Source organism: Parasteatoda tepidariorum, chromosome 4 (genome assembly GCF_043381705.1).
Source record: "Parasteatoda tepidariorum isolate YZ-2023 chromosome 4, CAS_Ptep_4.0, whole genome shotgun sequence".
Lineage (NCBI taxonomy): Eukaryota > Metazoa > Arthropoda > Arachnida > Araneae > Theridiidae > Parasteatoda > Parasteatoda tepidariorum.
The window spans coordinates 49,296,456-49,315,407 of NC_092207.1; the positions used below are offsets into that span (position 1 = coordinate 49,296,456).

The window sequence follows — 18,952 nt, forward strand, 5'->3', positions numbered from 1 at the left end:
ATGTTTATTCAGAGAAAGTACGTTTTTGTGTCTGATTTCGTAACTTAATTAATAGTTAGCACTAATTAATTAGCATATTTGAGGTCACCCCCAGGAACCATTAAGATTGACACTTAGTTCGTGAAAATCCGATCATTAGAACGAAAGTTATTCAGGGTGATTCGTTTTTTTTTTTGCGGACTGTACATACTGGATTTGTGCAGAATCCATGTGTTGATTAGATTTTTTTCTCCAGCTATTACTGCTATTTATTTTTAAATGTGTTTTTTTTTTAATTCTGGTATTTTTTATACATCAGCATTTTTTTAATCTTTATTTTTCATGTGTTATTATTATGACACATTTGACTAGTGCATTTGATTTTTCACATTTTGTGCGACAGTTCCGTCATATTTCTGATTGGTTTTTCGGCAGTAATTACTACCTAATAATTTCAGAAATTTTTTTTTAAATCCTAATATTTTTAATATGATATTATTTATAACAATCGAATTGCTCAAACAATCACTTTTTGGTGTGCCCAATTCACTGCCCTACAGGATATCCCAGTCATAATTCGTGAATTATGACTTGGATATCCTGTAGGGCGGTGGATGTGAATTGTGGTGAATATATATATATATATTACATTTAAATATATTAAACTAAATAATTAATGCATGTTGCAAAAAAAAATGGCATGAAATAAAATGCTTGAGGTTAGCAATGTTCAATGAAATGCAATGAAATATTATAGGGATAAAAGTTGCAGGACACTTTTGAACTTAATAAATCAAATGTTTAAAAAAAATTTATAAGATTAAAAAAAATATGACATCTTGTGCTTTCAAAAGTACCAAACAATATGTTATATCTTTGGTAGATTACTTTTGTTTTAAAAATGCATCTGTTTTTTTTTCTCAATGTTTTGTCTATACTTTTATTGGTCTTTCAAACTACATTATTTTCGTAAATGTATATTTATTAATATTAAATATTAATAAAGTGAATTAAATATTTGCTGAATTTTTCAATGCTATATTTTTAAAGCGTATTTTAAAAATTAGCTTCAATTAAGAAGCATTTTAAAATTGTAAGAAATTGTATTTAAAAACCTTCTTATTTATGTGATTGCACATTATTTTTTAACGAAACAAATTACTTTCAGGCTGCTGTTGACAATGGTGCCAAAATTTCCTCATACCTCCTGGAATATGACGAAGTAATTGTTTTAAAATTTTTTTTAGGAAAGTGAATTGGGATTGCTATTAAATTAAATAGCTTTTTTTTGTAATATATATGTTTTATTGTTTCTATTTGATAAATTTTTAAAATATATTTTTAGAGTTGAAAGTTAAATTTCAAGAAAAAGTTATTTTAGAAAAAAACTATCTCAATCAAACAAACCTCTTCTCATTTTTTAAAGCTAACTAATTTTTATGATATAACATTAAATGCAAATTTAAACAAATAGCATAATTGTTTATTTATTTAAAATAATTCTATTTTTCGTAATTGTTAAACTTGTTTTTACGCATAATTTTATCAGTAGGGGCCATTTATATTGACGTTAAAGTTGATTCATCAATCTGGTTCATTACGTCAACACAAGTGACATTTCCGCACCAGAAAAAATGACACTGAGTAAATTTAAAATCTCTTGCATAAAATCATGCACCATTGATAACATTTTGAAGTCAATGAAGGTAACCCCTAAGAATGACCAATCTTCATTAATGGCCATTTTTTGTGAACACGACTTGTTACAGAGATACTCTTACACTACTACATTGACACTACTTGTTACGGAGAGTGATTTCTCCTGAGTGGTTTCACTGTATATTAATTTGCTATACACCATTTTATAAAAACAAAACCTTCATTACATTGTATACTTAGATATCTCACATGAAGATGATATCTCACCTCTAGAAATGTGTAAAATAATGAGTTACTTCATTGTATTTAAAAATATTTTTTATATTAAAACATATTAGTTGTAATATGTTTATTTTTTATTAATATTATTTATCTTTACTTTAAATAGGGTAGTGGAACAGATAATTTCGTTGAACTTTTTAGTGGCCTTCAAAAGCAATATAAAGCAGTGAAATTGAAAGAATCTACTTGTTACAGATTTCGACTGGTGGCTGTAAATGAACATGGAAAGAGGTATGTTTTTACTTATTCCTAGCATAAGCTCTTTAGGTTCTTTTTTGATAATTAATGTTAAAACTCTTTGCTTGAAATTAATTATGAAAAATATATAATGGTTTCAGTTTATATATGTATTGAAATTTTAGAAATTCCAGAATTGATGCATTTACTTCTAGAGCAGGGATGGGCAAACTTTTTTGCTCTAGGGCAAAAAATCGAGAGAAAAAAAAGTTTGGTGGGCTGAGTAAAAACTTCTAAACAAAAACAATATACAAGTTTTAATTTAAATATTTAATGAGATGAATGAAATTGCGATTTCCTTTTTAAAAGTTCCTTATATTAAGGTTCAAAGTGAGATGTGCTTATTTTTTGGAACGAGGCTAAATGCTTGTCTGTTAGTCTACTTCTGAAATGATTTTTTCTAAGGTTCATAGTTGAAAACACTTTTCACATATATAAGATAAAGCAAACATAGTACTGATTTTCTGGGCAAAAGATATTAAATTTTGGAACCTAGCTTTGGTAATGATTTGCAAAACTCAAACCAGGGTGCGTAGCGTTTGTAAAAAGTACTTAAAGGTGCTTTTTTGTGGATTTCGTTTTTAAAAGCTTTTAAAGGTGCTTTTTTCAGCTGGCGTTTTTAAAAAGTGCTTTTTTTTCGAATAATTTTTTTTCTTCCCTTCAGTGATATCTGGTGGATCCTGCATTTTACAAAAAATGGAGTGTTAGCTACGTAATCATTCACGCGGACTTCTTGTCGTACCCACGTTATGACTTGCGCATGCGCGCACACTTGAAACAGAAACCCGAGTGCTCCAATTCGGATAGAGAGTATCAGATCCTTATGAAATGTTTTTCTTTTAAATTTATTTTAATTTTGTTCTTGTTTATTTTATTTTACTTCTAACACTTTTTTTGACGTAGGGGGTAAGGGTACTTTTGTTCTGAGTTCAGGGTCAAGTTGAATTCACTCGGTGATGTGGGAAAGTACTGATTGTTTTGATTTACGCCCGTTTCTTTTTTGGTTTTTTTAAACGCTAAAACTGTTTATAAAAAGTTTCTATTTTTCAATAATATCATTGATTGAATATGAATTTTTTGAGTTCTTGAAAACTTTTGTAAAGTGCTTGAAAAGTTTTTAAAAAGTGCTTATTTTTGATTCAAAGATTTGGCTATGCACCCTGTCAATTTTTGGCATGTTTAGAAACAACAATAGTGTGCAATCTTTCCATACTCAATAAATAATGTTAGAATTCACCCCAGCAGAAAAATCCCCTCGTTGGAGCTTAAAATGTGCTGCCTGCCACATGTGAAGCCCAATTCACCTATGTTCGATTCCATATGTCTGATCCCGGGAAAGACAAACGCTCGTTGCAGCTAATCTGCGGCTATTCTATTAAGAACTTCTGCTTTCAACATTTTGCCAATTGAAGCTATCTGAGCCAACTATTTCCGTCAGTTCCACCAATAGAGAAAGTAAAAACGTCATCAGTATTTTGTTAAAAAAGAAAGAACAAAAATAGCTTTAAACAAAGGAGACAAAATAATGGATGTATAATGTATCTTGTTTATATTCGCCATGGACCAGCAAGTTAAAATTCTATCCGTGGGCCAGATAAAATCTTCCAACGAGCCACAGTTAGCCCGCTGGCTGTAGTTTGCCCATCCCTGTTCTAGAGTGTTTAATTATTAATTCAATTTATAATCTTGCTCAGCTAAACAATTCTAGTTGGGAATTTATGGTAAACACAGTATAATACAATATTGAAAGTTTTACATATTAGAAATGAATGCTGTTTAGTAGAAAATCTTATGTTTTTCATTTTCTTAATTTGAAGATCATGATATTGGCTTACATTTTCAAGTTTAAATTTGTCTGTTTTGAAAGTATTTTGAAATGAAACAAATATATTTGTGTTATAAATAAAATATAAATTCTTATCTCTACTATATCATTCTTATTTATATATTATAAACATATTTTATTGGGATATTAAGTGAAAGTATACTCTTTTTAGTGGATACAGCAGCATAAGTTGTTTTTCTACTTGTGGTAGTACTCCTAGTCAACCTGCACCACCAGTATTAAAAGAAGCTTTTGTTACAAAATTATGTCTGGAATGGGAGCAGCGGCCAAATGATGATAATTACACACTTCAAATGGAAGATATGAGAACCGTATGTCTTACATATATTGTATATATGAATATAATGTTTGGGGGTGTTATGGAAGTTTGGAGGTGTTATATTGTTTTTAAATTTTCTTTTAATCAAGGTAATCTTCATCCTTTATTTATCATGACAAACTATTTTATAATTTCGGATCATGTATTAATTATTAGGAGCAAAAGTTTTTCTTTTATTGTCTGCTTTCTTTATTTGATATCTATTAAGGAAATATTTTTTTAATTAATGACTTCTGATTTCCCAGAAGTGTAGTATCATTTGCAAGTTTTGCCTGATGTGAAATGACATCTGCTATTCATAACGTCAAGTTTTATAAATAAAAGCAGAAGATTCTTAACATAAGAAGTATTCTTAAACATACTAGTTGTACTTAAACATACTAATTATGTACTAAAACCAGACTATTATTTTATGAATCTGATTGTAGCTTTCTCTTTTTATAAGTGATACATATCTGATTCCTTATTTCACAACATTTTGAGTTTCTTTTCTCCTTTTTTTGGTTTGCGATAAATTTCAAAGTCAATAAAATAGTTCTTATTCCCGAGTTTTAAGATAGTTTAAAATTTTTTTTATTTTTATTATTCTCATTATATCTTGCCTTGTCGAGGAGATTAATATTTATGCAAGCACTTCCTTTAATTATTGTTTCTATTTGTTAATTTTTAAGTGTTTTTATTTAATTTGATGAATAAGTTTTCCTTTTAATTTATCATTTTCTATTTCCATATAACAAGTCATGAAATAATTTGTATTTTTTAATCATTAATTTTGTTTTATTTTAATTAATTTGGTGATTTTTGATAAATCTTTAGTTAACTATAATTTGACTTAACTTCAGTTAAATGAATAACATTGATTAACTGATATGTTTGCTAGTTTTTTGTGTTGGTTTGGTATTAATCATGAAAATAAGTTTTTTTAAATATTTTTTTTATTAATTTCGAGGGTTTTGCCATTGTAATTTTTATTTTCTATCTATTTATCATTAAGTTTAATTTTTTAAAATAGAAACATTGCATTTTTATCGTTTTTTTTTATCTTTTTGTTTTTTTCTTCTCTTCTTAAAAATGTTCATCAATTGATTAAATTTCAATTAACTTTAATTAGCATAGGAAAGAAATCAGTCTTATGTATTAGTCTATCACTCTAGTAGTATTTTAATTTTGATCTGAAGGATATAAAAACCCTTTCCAAGATCAAATTCCTTTTTCTCAATCCAGCAGCCATTATGTAAGCATCTCATCTTTGAGGGACGTGGCCCCCTTTGCATTTAATAAAATTACAACTTCTCTTTTTCCATGATTTTGAAGTATTCGCGACTATCTTTTAAATTCATATGTTAATACTGTAAAATATATATTACTTTGTTTTATGAGAGTAGGAGACTGAAACAATCTCTCATCAATTGATTTTAATTGATCTCATAATTGATTTTAATTCATCGCTAATTTTTTAAAAATGCCAATATTTTCCCTTAAAACACAGAACACTTTTGTTTCAAAATATACAATTATTGTAGCTTTGTGTAAGAACATTTTGTAGATGTGTTAATTGTAATGAAATAGCAATAGACAGTTAATAATTCTCGAACTAATAATTAAATCGTAGTTTTTTTTTTATTCCATCAAACTCCTTGAATGTTTTTCTACACAACTTTGTAATTTAAAGTTTCTGAATCTTAAAGATTTTGAGCAAACAAAATGTGACGTAAATAAAAAAAGTGAGAAAAAATTGCAAAAAAGCATATAAAATGCAATGACTTTCAAACAAATTAGAATTTTGAAAAAAATTATGTGTTAAGCTTGTAAACAAAGGGTGACAATTTCTGCATGCCAAATTTCAACTATGTATTTGCATAGAGTGGCCAGTATGGTATTTCTTCCAACAAGTTTAACAGTTAATAATTCTCAACAAGATTATCAACTCTTATATTTTTTTATTCCATTGTGACCCCTGTACTCTTTTCTACACAAATTAGTAATTTCATGTTTTCTAAGTTTTGTAGTTTTTGATCAGCAAAACAAAATGTAACGTGAAATTGAACCTCAAAAACATATTTGGCTGTCCTTAAAGTTTTGTAATATACAAAGAAAGTTAAATTATTAGTTACTGTCTTTATTTAAATGTCTTATACTCTTAGTTTCATCAATTTTTTTTTAGCTTCATGGTTTTCTTCCTGTTTACAATGGCAAGGAAACATCTTACACTTGTACCCGCTTGACTCACAACACCACTTATAAATTTCGAGTAAGTATACCTTTGTATCATTTATTAATATGTCTTAAGTATCTTATTTTTAAAGCAACATGAAGTTCACCTGTTTATATTTTTTACAGTTTAATGGGAATATGTTTAGTGGGAATAGTTTAGGATATAAAATTATCAATGATCTATAATAATTAACGTTGGGTTACGTGTAGTATCCTTTATTGCAATTTAAAATTAATTTTCTTAAAATTGTTAATTGTTAGAAGTAAAATATTGTACTATTCTATTTTATTGCCACTTAGCATTAAGGGCTATAGCATTGGTGGAAGTGATAAAAGCTCTAAGATTTCTTGAAAAAAGAAAGGGAGCATTTTTTTTTGACGAAGTTTAATAAAAATTAAAGCAAATTTGAATTCTAAACAACTATATTGTTCAATTTTTCTAAAGGTGTACATAATTCACATTATGAAGTATTATTTATTGCAACAACACTGTTTGCTTTCAAAAAATTGTTCAATGCTCTGAAAAATCTTTATCTCCCCATTTATTTTAACAAGTGTAAATTTTGCATTATTGTATCATAAAAATTATATATTTTGTTAAAGATTTCATGATGTCCTTTTCAATTATGTTAACAGTATTGCCATATACATTATTATAAAGATTCTACAAAACGAGAAAATTAGAGTTAAGACATTAAAACATTTAGACTTAAAATAACATTAGGACATATTGTAACATTAGACATAAGGTAAAATTTTTTTTTGTTTGTATTAGTATGCAATAGTGAAATGGGGTTTGTACTGTTTTTGAGTTTAACAGAAATATTCAACTGTATGATGTTTGGATTATTCAGATTCTACTATGTATTGGAAATATTTCATATTCATCATTTATGAAAATTTATGATTTTTAGCTCTGTGCTAGTAATGATGAAGGGTTGAGTCCTTGGAGCCAAGTTGTATCATACTCTACTTTACCAGATAAGCCAGGTAAACCAGGAAAACCTAATGTAAAAGGTCGATCGCATTCAACATTTTTCAAATTAGTATGGGGTAAGTAAGACATTCATTGTTAGTTTTAATTTTCATTAAACTACAGAAATAAATTCTTAAGTTAAAACTATCAGTTTTTCAGAAATTAAAATTTTTTTAATGATTAAGTAATCATTATTCATTATGTATTTAATCATCATTCACTATAATCATTAAAAAAATTACCTTTAAACTTAAGCATTAGTTAATTTAATAAACATGATTTTAAATATAAAAAAAGAAAACTGAAGTACTTATGTGCTTACCTTCTCTTATTCCTCAATTTAGATTTTGTGTTAAATAAAACATACCGAACTTTATGTGGGATCTCATCTTCTACATAAGAACTTTCCTTTCAAATATTTCATTCTTCCATTTATTTGAGAAAAAATATTCATTTGTAGACTGAACACAGAAAAAAAGATAAAAGAGGGTTTAATGGCAATCGGGGCTCGCGCTATTATTAGCTAATATATTTGCCAAATATCGAAAATATTAACCCAGTTCCAAAATTCTTAGCTGAATTTTAAAACTCTTAGCACAGCAATTTTTTGATTAATTTTTCCCCGTAGAGAACTTTAAATGAAAATACAAATTTGCTGAAAATTGAATTATCTTATATAATTCAAATTTAAAACAAGAGTCATTTTACAGTTGAAGATGAGTAAACGAGCAATGAATTGGAGAGAGAATGAAAAATGTAAATGTTGTTTTATGGTTTTTGTGGAAAGGAAATAGGAATAGATTGGGGTTAACTTTTGATAACTTCTTAGACTAGAGGCAGTAATGTGATATGTTAGACTGAAGCAACATTATGTAATTGTATATGAGAAAATACAATATGTACATGAGAAATATTGTATATGTATTTGAAAAGACATATTTTTTGCAAAGTTTTTGCAGAATAATATGCATCTGGCCACCGCTTAATTCTGTTTTATTGACGCGAACTGTACGAAAGAATTTCGTAGCCCGCTGTCGCATGATCTGACAATGAACATGGTAATCTGTATTTTACAGTAGTTTGTCTCATGTTTACACTATCTGGACTTAAGATATGTCGCATAACCAATGAAATTATATTATTTAATGGAAATTACTGTAATTGAATACAGAAAAAAAGAATTGAATACAAAAAATTACAGAATATGTTCAGAACTATTTTTTTAGGATTGAGGGAAATATATATATTTTTCTTCTCGATAGAAAAATCATTAGCCCAAGCATTTTTCTCGCTAAATTTTATCTCATTTGACCAGGTACCGAATACTTACCGTGAACCCTGGGTAATGTAAAAATAGTTGCTCTCTTGTGGTAGCAGGACAGTACATATTGTTATGTTTTTGGTACAGTACATTTGCTTTCAGTTTTTACTTTCAGATTTTGTATTATGATTTTAATCTCTGTAAATTTTTAAACTTTTCTAAGATTACTATTGTATGCACCCAATTAATTATCCGAAATTTTTTTTTGGTGCGAAATGTTTTTATAAATAATTTAATTTAGTTTTTACATTGTTTCAGACCCACCAAAAGAAGATGGAGGATGTCCTATTACTGAATACAAATTAGAGATGGATTCGGGAAATGGTAAGTTGAAATAATTTTCGATTTTAGAATTTAAAAAAGTGTTTCGTAAGTAAGGCTTGAATGTGATGAAAAATGTGTTGAAATACTTGTAGGGTTTTGTGAGATATACTGTGGTGAAGAACTAGAGTATACTTGTGAAAATTTGCAGCCTGGAAAATCTTACTCTTTTAGAGTGTCATGTCAAAGCCTTGGAGGGACAAGTGATGTAAGTTGTTCTTACAAAATCTAATTGAATTGTTATTTTTTCAAAGAAATGTTTGCTTATATTTGTTACTGTAATTATTTAGTTTATTATTACTTAAATTGAAATTTAAGTGAGTTAAGCTATGGATTAATTTTTAAGTGACTGTGACTATAACTACATAATATCACTGTGCAAACATTTTTATAATCAACAACTAATTATTGTTAAATACTTTTACTATTCTTTAATGTTTTTACATTTATTTTCATATACTTTTTCACTGTGCTAGTTTTCTGTTTATCCACAAATAAAGTTAACCCTTTCGCGCCGACTGTCACATATACGTGGCAGCAAGAAACGCGCTCACTTCCCGGCTGACACACCTGCGTGCCAGAGCGTTTTCTTGTTCATCCCCTTTCGTCACCCATTTGTGCCAGCGTTTCGGAAAGTTTTAAGAAATAAAATTTCTTCCATAAGATGGCATTGTATGTCCATATGGTTTCAGATACATGTAGATTTGTACTTTTATTCAAGATGAGAGTACATTCACGTGGTTTTTAGGGGGAAGGAATGTTTTATGACGGCTCTTTAAATTCGCATGTGGTATTTGTTCACAGTAAGGGGGAGGTTTTATTTCCCTTACTTTCAATTTTTGATTTAGTTTTTAGTGGATAGTTAGATCTTGTAGATCCCTGTTTTAAATTTTTTCATACAAATAAGGAACTTTAAGTCATGTTTTTAGTTTTCAGATATGTAATGTTAAATATTATTAAATGATAAGTGCATAGTAAAAATAAATTGTGTAAAATATATTTAAACAAGAAATAACTTAAGTTAATAAAATATCCATAGAAATATATATATAAAGCATATGTCATTTAAATACTCTACAGAACAATATTAAACAATGCGTTGATATTTTGGTAATTTCATGGAATTAGGCTTAACAGCAAAAAACCCTCCGGCCCTGGAGAGACACACGCGAGAGAGACTGCCGGCCTCAGCTGTAAGCGCGCTTCCGGTCGCGAAAGGGTTAAATGTAAAAATAAGTTTGATACCAGAAAATTGCTTTTGTTTCATTTGTTTTACATTATTTATACTTATTGTGTAGTTTTTATGTAGCTTTCCCTAGAAAAATTTTTTTTATTATTTTTTAATAACAAATATATCTTTAGCTGAATATAATATTAATAATATTATAGATTTATAATAATTAAGAATTGTATTTATATTTTTATCATGTATGAATGCTAATTGTTTTTCGTAATTTAGTTTTCAGAAATTGGAATTGGTGTGACATGTCCTGTAGTACCAGGTAAATGTCAAGCTCCTAAGCTATGTGGGAAACCTAAAGCGTCATCTCTTCATGTTAAATGGGGTTAGTGTTTTTTTCTTATTGTAATATGTATTTGTTTCAAAATAGATGTAAATATTTTATTTGTTTAATTCTGATGAAGATAAATTAACTAATAACAATAGTTTTTTTTTATTCAGTGAGTTTAAAAATTTTCCTTCTAATATATTTTCATCAATAGTTTCTCCTGAATATGATGGTGGATCTGAAATGACCGAATTTGAAGTGGAGATTACAAATCCTGATAATTCCGCCAGAATTGCATACAAAGGTGTCGGTACAGACTGTGTTGTTGCAGGTTTATTTCCTGGTCGTCTGTATGGATTTAAAGTTCGAGCTTATAATAAAGTTGGGGTAGGAATTTTAAATTATATCTATATCTATGTCTAAATAGCTACTTAAAAAAACTTTTCCTTTTTTGAAATAATTATCTTCGGTAAAATTGCAGTACTAGGGCCCATATCTGGATGTCCATTATTGTTAAAAATTTCTATTTTTAAATAATTTATGACATTAAAAATAAATCTGTGTTCACTTTTCCAAAAAAAAAAAAAAAAAAAANAAAAAAAAAAAAAAAAAAAAAAAAAAAAAAAAAACTCCATTTTTTTTTCACATTTGGAATTTGTTTTCAGTATCAGAAATTTTATTAATTTTTTTCTATGTTGAGGATAACTAAAATTTTTTATTATTTTAATGCTCACCTTTAAGAATTTGTTGGAAAAACAAGAGCTGTTAAAGAAGAAACTAAAGTTTGATGAGAGGAATTAACTTTGAATATAATAAATATTAATAGTTTGAAAGGAACAGCTGCAAACTGACTATATTTTTATTCAAATTGGAAATGTTATCATTAAAAAATATACTCAAATCTGTTCCTTGTTTAATATTTTTTTTATAAATGAGATTGATTAACTTTTCAAATTTGAAATTAGTTTTTTTTAATGTTATTTTTATCTGAATAGCTGTGCATATATATTTTTTTTTCCAAATCATGTGAAGGAAGAAAAAGAAACCTGTCTATATTCCTGAAAGCGGAAATTCAATTACTTACTTTTTCATTTTTTTATACTTATTTTATTAGTGACATTCATCATTTTAAATATTTGCTAATTAAATATTTTTTAACCAATTATAAATTTTTTTTTGTTTGAAACTTAAATGTAATTTTTTTAATTGAAAGACACCTGTTTTAATCTTTGTTAATCTCAAAAATCTTTGTTGTTCGCAAAAATATGTTTTCCGGACTTGCCGACTTCCTGAGGATATCAAATTCAGGGTACTTTCTACTGTAAATGTTCTCTTAAATATTAATTTTCTTTTTTAAAAAAGCCTTTATGATTTCTTTAGGCTGGCCCATGGTCTGATGTATTTGAAGTAACTAGTGGTGCTGGATCACCAGATGCTCCTCAAAATATTCAAATAACTCCACGTTCTGCACATGTAGTTTTCATATCTTGGACTGAACCAGCCAACAATGGTGCCATCATTACAGAATATCGATTGGAGTGTAGATGTAATGAAAAAGATTTTGATATGGTAAATATCTAATCACATTTTTTGTAAAACGTTAACCCTGAATTTTTCTATGTCAATTTATGTTTTTTTTTTTGTATTGAGAAGATGATATATTTAACTTTGATCCTGTGTTACATTGAGAATTTTTAACATTTTCTTTAAAAAAATGGTGGTATTTTGCATGAAATTGAGAATTTCCAAGTATTCTATGCTTCTCATTTATATAATTTTCAGGTATACATATTTCATTTGTTGGATTATTTGTCCATGCTCTTCATTATTTTAATTTTTTTCATTAATTATGACAAATTGTTAATAGTGAAACACATTAAAGTTGAATGTATGTTAATGAGTTTTAGTTAATATTTTTAAAAATATTGTTTTGTTGCATTATTTAGTGAATATTATGAAGTCTGAAAATATTAAAAAAATATCTTGTTAACAAAAATATGAATAGAAAGAAACATATAACGAGATAAATTAAAAAATAAAAGCACGAGACAATTTATGGAACATCAGAGAGTTGTAGATTTTTGATGAGAATAGTTTTTGTTCTTGAATTTAAGCTTTATACTAACCTGTTACAGGTTTTTCCATTTATTTTGCAAGGTTATTAGAAATCCAATAGGAGTATTTAATTTAAGTTGTTTAGTTTATGTGGCTGTCAAATAAATTTTATAATAAATGTGGCTTTTTATAAAAAGGACTGTTTCTTTAATGCAGTTTGATTTGTTACAATATCATATGATTTACTAATCTTTATTTAGAGTTATATAACTGTGTTGTATGATCCAGTACCAATTTCAGTATTTTATTGAAAGGATGATAAAGCAGCAGTAACAAAGTGTATCAAAACTTACTTCTTGTGACATTTAGCTACAAAACTGTGAAAATGTCTAACAAAATGGAAACTGAATTTGAAACAAAACTAACTCTTGAGAAATCTGCAGAACATTCCTCATTGCGTGGAGATCAAGATACATGGTTTGATCTTTTTTTTTTTGTATACATCTTCATCTATATATTTTTTCTCAAAGACTGAGGTGATTGTATTATTTATCAAAAATCCAATAGTTTTTGCAGCTATGCATTTTTTCTTTCTTCATCTCTTACGTTCTGGAGAAAAAGGGAAAATTCAGTTACTTCAAAGAGAACTTAATTTTCTAGACTTCCGCAATTTGATTGGAAGATTTTAATTCATTCCAACTAAAGAGCTTCACTGGCAGAATTTCTCGCTAATAATTTTCATATATTTGCATTTGTGTTTCGTTTTCACTCCAGATGTAATGTTTCTCCGAGTTTTAAAGTCAATTGTGTGAAATTTATTATCCTTGATATATGACTACTTGTCATTTTAATTTTATTATTTCCAATATAGGTGTTTTTTTGTTTTTCTTTCTATTTAACTTTTAACGTGTTCAGAAAAGGTAAAGAGGTAACCTTTATAATAATTTCTTAAAAAAATTCCCTTGTGTCTTTCAAAAGTGATGCGTTCCACATTTTTGTTTTAAGTGTGACAAAATCATAATTATTTTGTATCTTTAGTTTGCTTGAAAAACAAATTATTAAGGATCAAAATATTTTGTTACAAAATGTACTTCTAAAAGCTTCTTTCCAATCAATGAAAAGAAATTATTAATAATTCACAAAATATAAAATGGAAATATCTAGTTTTGTATCTTATCTAACTTGTATCTATATGAAATAAGTTTGATCCGGAGGTTTTGAAAGTGAGCTTGAACTCATCTCTAGAAAGTTCAATGGGCAATACTACAGACTAAAGTTTGGTAGAATGAACTCTAAAAAAAAGGCGGGGTGAAAGACTAAGTGGGAAAATCATTTTGTGAATATGTGTACGAATAGAAAAAAATCTTTTATGTTTACATGTGATATTATCATATGAAATAATGTATTTACTAATTTCTTATGAATTAATTTTTTATGCATTTTCTACTTTCTTATGTAATCATTATTTTGTTCCTAGGTTTATTCTGGACCTCAGTGCAATACAGAAGTAAAATCATTAATTCCTGCCACATTATATCACTTTCAAGTTCAGGTAAATTGCATTAATTTTCATAAAGGCCAATCACTTTTATGTTTTTATCTTATTTACTGTAATTTTTTTTAATACAAGAATTAAAATTTTTTTTTTATTTCTTTTCAAATGAAAATTTTTTGAAGGTAAAATTAATGTTTTTAGGCTAATTTTTCAGTGCATTTATCTCATGTTTTCTTAAAATTATTTTCTTATTTTTGTAAGGTTTTGCAAATTGTATTTATTTCTTAATTCAATTACATTCAAATTTCATTATCACATAAATCCTATCTTTAAAAACTTATCCTTTGATAATATCAAAAGTTTTCCTGGGTTTTCTTTTACAACTTGATGGTAATTTTGATATCAAATCATCTTCAGTACTTAATAAAAAAGAGTTATTTTGATAATAGTAAGTTTATTTCAAAAGTGTTCAGTTAAATTAGTTGTTTATACAGTAACAGATTTGCAACTTATAATAACATAGTGATGACAGATCAGGTATGTTCAGAAAAATTTGATAGTTTAGCAAAAGTTTATCACTTTTGCAATAGGTATTTTTTTTATAAAAATACTTATTTCGTCTTTGAATTTCTTAAAAGTTTCTTCAACTGAATTTACTAAAAAAATTCTGAAGAAAACCAATCAAGAAAAATGTGTTGTAGATACACAGCACATGCATCATATCTGCTCAAACAATTTGTTATCTAGTTCTAGTGTTATGTAACTTAGAAGATATTCTTATTTTGATAATCTTAATAAATTCCTCCATTTATTTTTTGGAATTCGCTATTCTGGTTACAATTAGTTAGTATAATTATAATAATTGCCCTTTTCTGTGAGGAAACATTCTGACTTTTTTTATTCCTAGGAAGAACTCTGTAGTTATAATTAAGAAATCAATAAGAAAATATTTTACAGAACCTATTTGTTACAGAAACTAGTGAAATTTTTCTTTAAATCAGTGAAAAAATTAAAAGTTGGGAAATTTAGAATACCAAATAAGGAAATATTGTTAAATAATTGATTAACTGTGAGATTAATTTTTTTTTGTAAATTAGTAATTTATTCTTGGAGTTAATTATTGAAATGTTCCAATTCAGTTTATGAGCAATATTTGGTCATAATCTAATATCAAATTATTTGTTTTGGAGTTGAACTGTATAAAAGTATTTAGCCATGAGAGAGAATCATTGTATATTATCACTTGTCCTCTCCGTGAAATGAATGTTGTAGTGTTTTAGAGTTGGAATTGAGTAGGTTGTCCTACAAAAAATGCCGTTCCTGTTTTACAATTTGTGTTTGTAGCTCTAAACTACAAATTTTGTTTTCTGAAAGTAGTGTTAAAGAAAAGTTTCTTCAAACCTAGAATTTTTTAACTTTCATTCTCTCTCGAATGTTAAGTTAGAAAGGATATTGAAATAGAGTTCAACTACAGAATGCTACATTAATTTTATGGGAACCAGTTAAATTTTATTTTGCTTTATTTCTAAAAGCTGGTTAGTTTTTTTTTCTGAATTAATGTGAAATATTACACTATCCTAAAGCTTTGAATTTCCTAAGGATTTTTAAATTATTTTATTTATCTAGACAAACGAGATAATTTATATTTTGTTTTTTAGGCTGTTAATTCTGCTGGGGTAGGTCCTTTTAGTGATGTCATATCCTGTCAAACACTTCCTTCATCACCCGGAGTGATATCTACTGCAACCATTAAAATATCTGTTGCTGCTTCTTCTATATCTCTCTCATGGAAAGAGCCCAATAATCATGGCTCACCCATTCTTAGTTACAATGTAGAAGTTGGGGATGTATTATACACAACAGAAGGAGATAAATCAGAAATTTGCATCGAAGGATTGGTACCTGAAACTCAATACAAGTGATTAAAAAATTTTGTCTCATTTTTGTCCTTCTAAATGTTTAAATATTTAGTTGTACTGATATTCAACTTTACTATTTATTTGCAATTTAATTCTCTTATTTCCTAAAATTTTTGTTAAAAAAATATTTATATTTCCAGAGTACGTGTTCAAGCAATAAACAGTGTTGGTCCAGGACCTTTCAGTTCACCCATGAAAATTGTTACCAGAGGTTTACCGCCACTGCCTCCTCTTCTTGAATGCTCTGGTTGTTCTCACAATAGTTTGCGTCTGAAGTGGGGCGATGGAAAGAATTTGGATCTAAAAAATTACACTTTAGAATTAGAAAGTCCACAATCAAAAAGGTAAGTTATATGCATTGCACTTGTAGCTGTTGGCTCTAGTATTTATGACTACCAATATTAATGCTTTAAATTATTGTTTTTTCTGTTGTAGATTTATACCAGTTTATCAAGGAACTGGACATACGTTTAAGGTGACTAAGTTGCAAGAAATGACATCTTATAATTTTCGAATATATGCTTCGAATGAAGAAGGAGATGGCCCTTCTTCTGATGTGTTCACTTTTACAACGCAAAGGGCATTACCTCCGGCCGTGAAAGGTATTGGTGTAGATTTTTATGTTTGTTAATTTCTTTGTAACATAATTTAAGAACTGTTGCATCTACCAATTTATTTTGCTGGTGTTTTTTTAACACAAGGTGTGATAACATACATTTCAGATTTTTAAACTTCATTTAAATATTGGTTTAATACACCAAATTTTTACGCAGAAATATTTGTGATGAGAATTTCTTGATCCGAAAGAGTTACCTCTTACTCCTTTTTTGTATGTGCTACAACCAGGATTCTTAAAATTGCCTTGACATCCGTCGTATAATATTTATCTATGGTATAATAATTATAATATAGATGTTTAATCTATGTTTCAAGTGTGTAAGATTATGAAACAAAAACTATGGAAGTAAGTAGTGAGAATATAAACATAGTTAATACTAATCATGCTTAAAATCCACTCAAGTATTTTAATTGTAATTGATAAAAAGGTATTAATATGAATATATAATAGATTTCAATAGATATAATATGAGAGAAATTATAAATAGAGAGAAATTACTTTTCTTATTCAAAGGTATTGCAAGTTTGCTTTGTCCAAGCAATGGTTGAGCTTTCTGCTTATAATCTAACTTTTTAAAATGTTGATATAACCTCTCTTATTTGCTTTTTTTTTCGATATTTATATTTTTACATTTACTCTTTAGTCCATAGATTGCTAAAAATCAAGCTTTCCATAAATTAGCTAAAAGTATGAGAGCCCTTATGTCTTTTTTTACGTTGGACTAGGTACTCATATCTAGCCTGCCTACAAAATTCGATCAACTGTTCCATAAATACTTTTTTTCTTTTGGATATCAACAGATTACTTTAAAGGAGGAATATTAAACTTGTGTTCAATAAAAAAAAATGCAAATTGCTATTATATAGTTCATTTTTGTACTATTTTTCCAATTTTATATGTAACGATCTTAGAAGAGTACATTTAAGTTGTGATTTGAGAGGGACATATTCTACATATTAAGGTTTTTACAAACAAAAAAAAACTTGAAGTTTATATTATATTACATTTTATAGGTGATTTACTTACGGAATTTTTTTTTATTAAATATTTTCTTATTTGTCAGTTTTTCCTAAAATAATCTTACACAGTTTGGAAATAAAAAATTGTCTCAGACCCTTCCTTGTGTATATTACCTATTATAAACATTTACCAACTATTTATTACCATTTTACTCAAATTTGAGACTTTTTATTGAAAGTTTTTACTTTAAAATTTGTAAATTTTAATATGCTATTTATTTTTTACAGCTCCTAAAGTTACAAGCATAACAGAAAATTCTTGCTTCGTTGAATGGTCACCAGCCAAACCTATAGGAGATGACATGCTATCTTATAAACTGCAGCTTGGCACAAAGGAATCAGATTTCCATGTGGTAAGATTATTTTTAGATGTGGCATTTTTTTTAAATGATAAAATGGTTTTGTCATTTATTTCAATTGATTTCATTTATAGAAAGAATCTTTTGTTTGACTTTATGAAAAATATTTTATTTTTGAAGCTCATACAAAACAAGGGTGAGGGTTAAAGATATAATTTCATGAGTTGCATATTATCAATGCCTTAATTTATGATCTATGTACTTTGTTTCACTTGTGGTTCTGTGTTTATCAATGGCTTTCAAAGGGAAAAAAAGTTTTTTCTTATACACTTGGTTTTAAGTAGTATATGTCATATTTGTTAAAACTAAAATAATTTATGTAACCTGCAACAGTTATTAATAAAAGCCACTTTTTATAAATATAAAAAGTTAAATTATATTTGTTAACAAAGATACTATAATATGAGCTTATAGCAGATTGCAGGTAATAAAGGGAAACTAAGTTATCTAGCTTACAACCAACAGAAAAAGTGGCAAGTTAACACATTACAATGTTATTCTTTTTAACATTTTTTGTGAGTTTGGAAATAAACTCTTATATGTGAAAGACTAGAAGTCTAGATCCTTTAATCCAATGGAGCTGCTTTCTACTAATGAACATAAGTTAGCAACACTTATTTCATATAGACAAGTTATTTAAATTTATATTTTTGCTTATATATGAAATTTTATTCATATTAAGCTTGAATAAGACATGTTTATTATTTAAAAGTTTGACTGATGAAATTATTATTTATATTGTGGTATTTTTAAAAATAAACATTTTCAGTTTACAATAGTCATATTTGTGCTATGAAATTTCATGCAATACCAGTGGTTGAAGA

General features: G+C 27.3%; 1 protein-coding gene across 3 annotated transcripts in view; it reads left to right on the forward strand.

Annotated features, from left to right (window-relative positions):
- The window catches only part of LOC107454492 (fibronectin type-III domain-containing protein 3A), a 53,895-nt gene that overhangs the window by 30,096 nt on the left and 4,847 nt on the right, over nucleotides 1–18,952 (forward strand). For all 3 annotated transcript variants that reach the window (XM_016071696.3, XM_016071697.4, XM_043043000.2), the window contains exons 12-26: nucleotides 1,148–1,201; nucleotides 2,027–2,151; nucleotides 4,155–4,314; nucleotides 6,487–6,573; nucleotides 7,451–7,589; nucleotides 9,092–9,157; nucleotides 9,250–9,362; nucleotides 10,614–10,719; nucleotides 10,877–11,049; nucleotides 12,043–12,231; nucleotides 14,195–14,269; nucleotides 15,871–16,130; nucleotides 16,272–16,475; nucleotides 16,567–16,733; nucleotides 17,998–18,122. In XM_016071696.3, coding sequence (XP_015927182.1) covers nucleotides 1,148–1,201; nucleotides 2,027–2,151; nucleotides 4,155–4,314; nucleotides 6,487–6,573; nucleotides 7,451–7,589; nucleotides 9,092–9,157; nucleotides 9,250–9,362; nucleotides 10,614–10,719; nucleotides 10,877–11,049; nucleotides 12,043–12,231; nucleotides 14,195–14,269; nucleotides 15,871–16,130; nucleotides 16,272–16,475; nucleotides 16,567–16,733; nucleotides 17,998–18,122 — 2,043 coding nt within the window. The remainder of the gene's footprint in view (nucleotides 1–1,147; nucleotides 1,202–2,026; nucleotides 2,152–4,154; nucleotides 4,315–6,486; nucleotides 6,574–7,450; nucleotides 7,590–9,091; nucleotides 9,158–9,249; nucleotides 9,363–10,613; nucleotides 10,720–10,876; nucleotides 11,050–12,042; nucleotides 12,232–14,194; nucleotides 14,270–15,870; nucleotides 16,131–16,271; nucleotides 16,476–16,566; nucleotides 16,734–17,997; nucleotides 18,123–18,952) is intronic.